Genomic DNA, 5,000 nt, shown 5'->3' on the forward strand with positions numbered 1-5,000 from the left:
ATTTGAACTGTATTGCGCTGTGTTCCTGCGCTCTCGAAAGTAACGGAATTGGCACGTTCCGTAGGATGCTCTATGGGCTACACGTTTTGGCCGGTGATGAAAACAGTTATAAAGCCCTGCATGCACTTTTACTGGGACTTCTCGCGAGTCCATCTTTCTCTGGAATGTTTATCTTGACCCTCTGTAGCCTACTTTGAGATCCACCACCAATTTTCAGCAGAGGTAAAAGTGAAAGTGATTCGATGCTGCGATGCTGCGCATGCCATTGAGTCCCAAACCGTTAGGCTTGACTTCGCAACTGGGCATGATATGGTTTTGTAAATTCAATGCCCTTTGTTGTGTTCACTGATATATTGGTAAAAATAGCCTACAAAAAAACAGAATCGTGACAGCACAGCAACCAGCGTGAGTCAAGTGATTAGAAGCATAACGTGATTGAGGACAACGACGGTGGGGACGAGAGCGCAAGCAATATTGCGTGCTGCTTATGACAAGTGTCTCTCGTGGCCAAAACACGGCCGAAATGCCGTTATTTATTTAATAAAAAGTATTCATTGATCTAGCATCCATGCATAGTTTTAGTATATATTTTATAAGCACATACATAGCCTATTTATTTATTTAAAAAAAAAAAAAAAACTGTCAACGATAGAGAAGCCGAACCCGACCCTACCCGAACGTAATGAGTGACATTTCAGGCCCGACCCGACCCGAAATTGGCTCGGGTTCGGGTTCGGGCTCGGGCCTGGGCCAAAAATCATAGGTCTATTTGGAAGTGAATTGGGAGCCAAGACAAGGCAAGCACTGGAGAACTGCCGTGTGCTTAATCCGATTTTTATTCTTAAAGAGTAACTTTGTAACTGTGCAATCTGTGAGCGAGTGAGAGCGGGGGGAGAGCGAGCGAGCGAGAGAGAGGAAAAGATGACGCAAAGCGCAGGTAGGAGTAGTTAGGCTAGTTTGCAAACGTCGGAGGAAATTCGGTTCCGTATGCCTCGGAGGCATGACGCGTCGGCAAAGCGAAGTTAAGTTTGAAACAATATTGTCCAACTTTTAGTAGCAGGACAGCAGCGTGCAGGTGAATAAGCTAAAAAAGAAGTTCAGTAACACAGCAACATGACGAGGATCAACGACAAATTACACATGCATGTTTGCAAATGAAATGTGAATAAAAACGTTTGGTGATGTGACAGTTGCGACGAGCAAGTGAGGGGGGAAATAAGTTTATAAATCTCAGCGGGCGTCACTTCACGGCTCTGTGTTCGTCCGAGAATCCGCTCCAGCAAGGCTACAGTGCAGGGTGACTTGCGGCTGTCGCTTCTCTTCTGTAGGCTAGTCTACATCCCCGCATCGAACATCTTTGCGCATCAAAGGTGTGTCGTCTTTGTTTTCAAACAGTAGCCTTTGTCAACAGTTCATGGCGACAGACGAAGCAATGATTTGGATAGGCCTTCTGTTAGTGATGTTACAGCAAAAGTAGCCTCCATTAAGATGGAAATATTATCGATATCTTAAAAGAAATACAATTTAATAATAATTTAAAAAACATGTATTGGGCTATCAATTGTTATTGAAACTGAAATTCATTTTGCATCCCTGAACAAGACTGGTTTCAGTAAGGACAAGACATTGCCTATAGGCCTAACATTACAGGGCTATTGCACATTAGTAATGCAGCATGGAGCATCAGACAAACAGAACATGGAGCCTGACCCCACAGTAACCCACAGTCACAGATAGGCCTACATGGGACACAGGCCCATGTACAGACACACAGTAGGCCTACTTACATACTTCACACTCTGAACTCTGAAACGCCTTGGTGTGCGATGTGGGTAGGTTGTGTTTTTTCTTCTTTTCTTTTTCTTTTTTTTGGGGGGGGGGCTTGATTATCTTCACCTACTCAAAGGGGAGGCTCATAGTCAGTGAAATTGAAAACCCCTGGTTTAGAGGATATAACTTGGATAGGGATGCACCGATACTACGATTTTAAAAACCGATACAAGTACGAGTACATTAATGTGTGTACTTGCCGATACCGAGTACCAATACCGATACCTTTTACCACCAAAATACAATGAAAATAAATGCATGGCCTTGTTTTTTTCCACCTGTGATATTTTTTATTGTCCATTTCCATGTAGATTTAAATGTTAGTAAATGTATGAGGTGGCACTTTTTTCCATGCTGCTTTCAAATCCACAGAACGTGACAAGATTTTGCATTGTTTTGTGTAATAGCATTATCGTTCCTGGTATCGGCAAGTGCTTGACGAGTACGAGTATAAGTATATTGAGCAGTATCGGGTGCCGATACCCATACCAATATCGGTATCGGTGCATCCCTAAACTTGGCACAGCCTTTCGTATGTCTATTTTTATATTATCTATCTATGCATGAATATTGTGGTATCAATATTGTGGTTTTTCATCCAATACAGTATGACCAACATTGCTTCGAGTTGTGCATCCAATTGAGTTCTACAGTGATACCCTCACAAGTTTACTCGCACCACACCTCCATATCAAGAGAGTCCCGTATTCATAGGGGGAAAGAAATGTGGGTCGAACTTGCGGCCCTCTTAAATGACTTTTATTAGGGTAATTAAAGCTACTCAGTACTTTCCCTAGTCAGGGTCTCACCCCTGGGTCCGCCAGTTAGCATGTCTCCACGGTTTGGCAAAGCTGGAAACCATGACCATCCTAGCCTACCTGACCATTGCTGTACTGCCTTACAAAGGGAAAGTGTAGTAACAACGCAAACATTGAAACTGAGATAAATGCCTTGAAAGCTTTGTTATTAGGATAGATATTTTAGTAAATGCAAATCTGACAGCAATATCTTTAAAACTGGCCAAATTTGGGCCATAAGGCTTTGGTGTAATAGAGGCCATTCTCAATCTAAACCCAATTTTGACAAAAAATGTAGTTACTGCACTTTGCCATTGTAGGGCAATGTAGGCTTCTTCAAGCTACTCAGCCCTCACCCTTGTAAAACGGTCTGCCGGTGAGCACGTCTCCTCGGTTGGCGAAGCCGGGTCCGCGCGGGCACAGCAGGTCAAAGTCCCGGGTTCCGGGCTCGGGGCAGGCGTCGCACTCCTTGCCCCAGGCGGCGCCCAGCGTGCAGCAGCAGGCGTCCATGCGGAAGCGGCCCGACACCGGCTTGGTGCAGGTGTCCTCGTCATACGTCAGGTAGCAGTGCTCAGAACGCACGTCTGAAAACATGTTACACATTTGTAATGGAGACAGAATGGTAATGACCGAGTTGTAATGTGTTAGTACCATGTTTTAATAACAGGTCAGGTAGCACTGTTCCAAACGCACGTCTGTAAACATGTTACACATTTGTTGGAGACAGAATGGTAATGACATAGTTGTAATGTGTTAGTACCATGTTTTTTTAATAACAGGTCAGGTAGCACTGTTCTGAACGCACGTTTGTAGGAAAAAGATGGGGGGGTGGTAGTTCAGGTGTCCTTGGTGTGCTCCAAACACACGTCTGTTGGGAGGTGGGATGAGGGGGGGGATATTATTGGAGTTTGAATGTGTTCTAGGGCTGCTCGATATTGGAAAAAATCAATATCACGATATTTTCTGCAAATATTGATATCACGATATTTTTAGCGATATATACGAAATTCCCAACCCCCGCAACTATTATCGTATTGGAGTAGCACGCATAATGGCTTTCTAGTTTCTAGTGCTTTCTAGTAGCATAATGTCTAGTAAGTCAACGTGAATGCAGACTTGAGGAGAGCGCGAGACTCGAGAGGCGTCTATTTTTCTCGACATAGAGTTAGTTCTGATGTACCACCCCTGCGTTTTGCTTAATCCCTTGGCTGCCATACTGCACCGTAGCGTTGCAAATGACAAATGACAAAATATCACGATATATGAATTTTGATATTGATATCACGATATATGATGAATATTGATATTGTGGTATAAATACGATATATTGCACAGCCCTAATGTTTTCAGTACAGTATTGCAATAACAAGTCAGGTAGCAGTGCTGACAACACACGTCTGTAGAAAAAAGAGGCGGATGGGATGGGCTGGGGGGGGGGCGGGGGCTTGGATATTAGGTTTGTGTCCTCTTCATAAGTGAGGTAACAGTGCTACAAACGCACATCGAGACAAAACAGGGGGAGGACCAAATTTCCATGTGTTAGTAAAAATCACAAGACATTACAAAGAAGAGTGTGAATACAAGTGTGAAATTCTCCCCAGAAAGAAACACTAGACTTTGCTTAAGTAATAAGCTGAGTGTTTGTATTGAGATAAAATCTATGAGAGTCAAATTCTTTGGACGTGTAAGTATACTTCACCAATAAAGCCCTAGGGTTTTCTCACCGACACCCAGGCAGCCGGTACACTCCAGAGTTTGGCCTCCGGGACATCTGAGGGTGTTGACGCTAAATACATTAACAACCCCCATTTGCACCTCCCCTCTCACCTGTCTCCTTCTCAAGGCCCCTAAGGGCTTTGTATCGCCTCCTGGGGGTCTGTAGAGCCCCCGTTGAGAAGCACTACCCTAGACACACCCTTAAAAGCACTAGCACTTGAAGGAACTGCGTGTGTTAACACGGACTACATAGACTAACGCCCCTCATTAGCAACTAACCAACGTTCTTCTCTCATCTCAGCTCTCTCAATTCCAACCCAGAGGGCTCTCTAAAGCCCACCTGAGGGTCTGTAGAGCCTCCTTTGAGAAACGCTACCCTAGACATACCCAAGAAAAGAAAAAAAACTTGAGTTTCCTCACCGACACACAGGCGGCCGGTGGAGTCCAGAGTAAGGCCTTCAGGACACTGGCACTTGAAGGAGCCGCGGGTGTTGATGCACTGCCCGTTAACACACACTCCCGGGAACACCTGGCACTCATTCACATCTACAGGAAGCAAGAGAAGTTAAGAAACTTTGGTTTGTTTTTCTTTTTGTTGTTTGTGTGTGATTTCTTTTTTTTTCCTCCAAGACTTCATGATGGTGTATTTTTGCTTTG

At 44.3% G+C, this 5,000-nt stretch overlaps 1 protein-coding gene across 4 annotated transcripts in view; it reads right to left on the minus strand.

Moving 5' to 3' along the window:
• LOC134458306 (fibrillin-2) overlaps window positions 1-5,000 on the minus strand; it is a 174,354-nt gene that overhangs the window by 69,594 nt on the left and 99,760 nt on the right. For all 4 annotated transcript variants that reach the window (XM_063210537.1, XM_063210535.1, XM_063210538.1 and 1 more), the window contains 2 exons: window positions 4,764-4,889; window positions 2,984-3,211 (listed from right to left, as the gene is read on the minus strand). In XM_063210537.1, the coding sequence (XP_063066607.1) occupies window positions 2,984-3,211; window positions 4,764-4,889 (354 nt within the window). The remainder of the gene's footprint in view (window positions 1-2,983; window positions 3,212-4,763; window positions 4,890-5,000) is intronic.

The sequence above is a fragment of the Engraulis encrasicolus genome, chromosome 11 (genome assembly GCF_034702125.1).
Source record: "Engraulis encrasicolus isolate BLACKSEA-1 chromosome 11, IST_EnEncr_1.0, whole genome shotgun sequence".
NCBI lineage: Eukaryota > Metazoa > Chordata > Actinopteri > Clupeiformes > Engraulidae > Engraulis > Engraulis encrasicolus.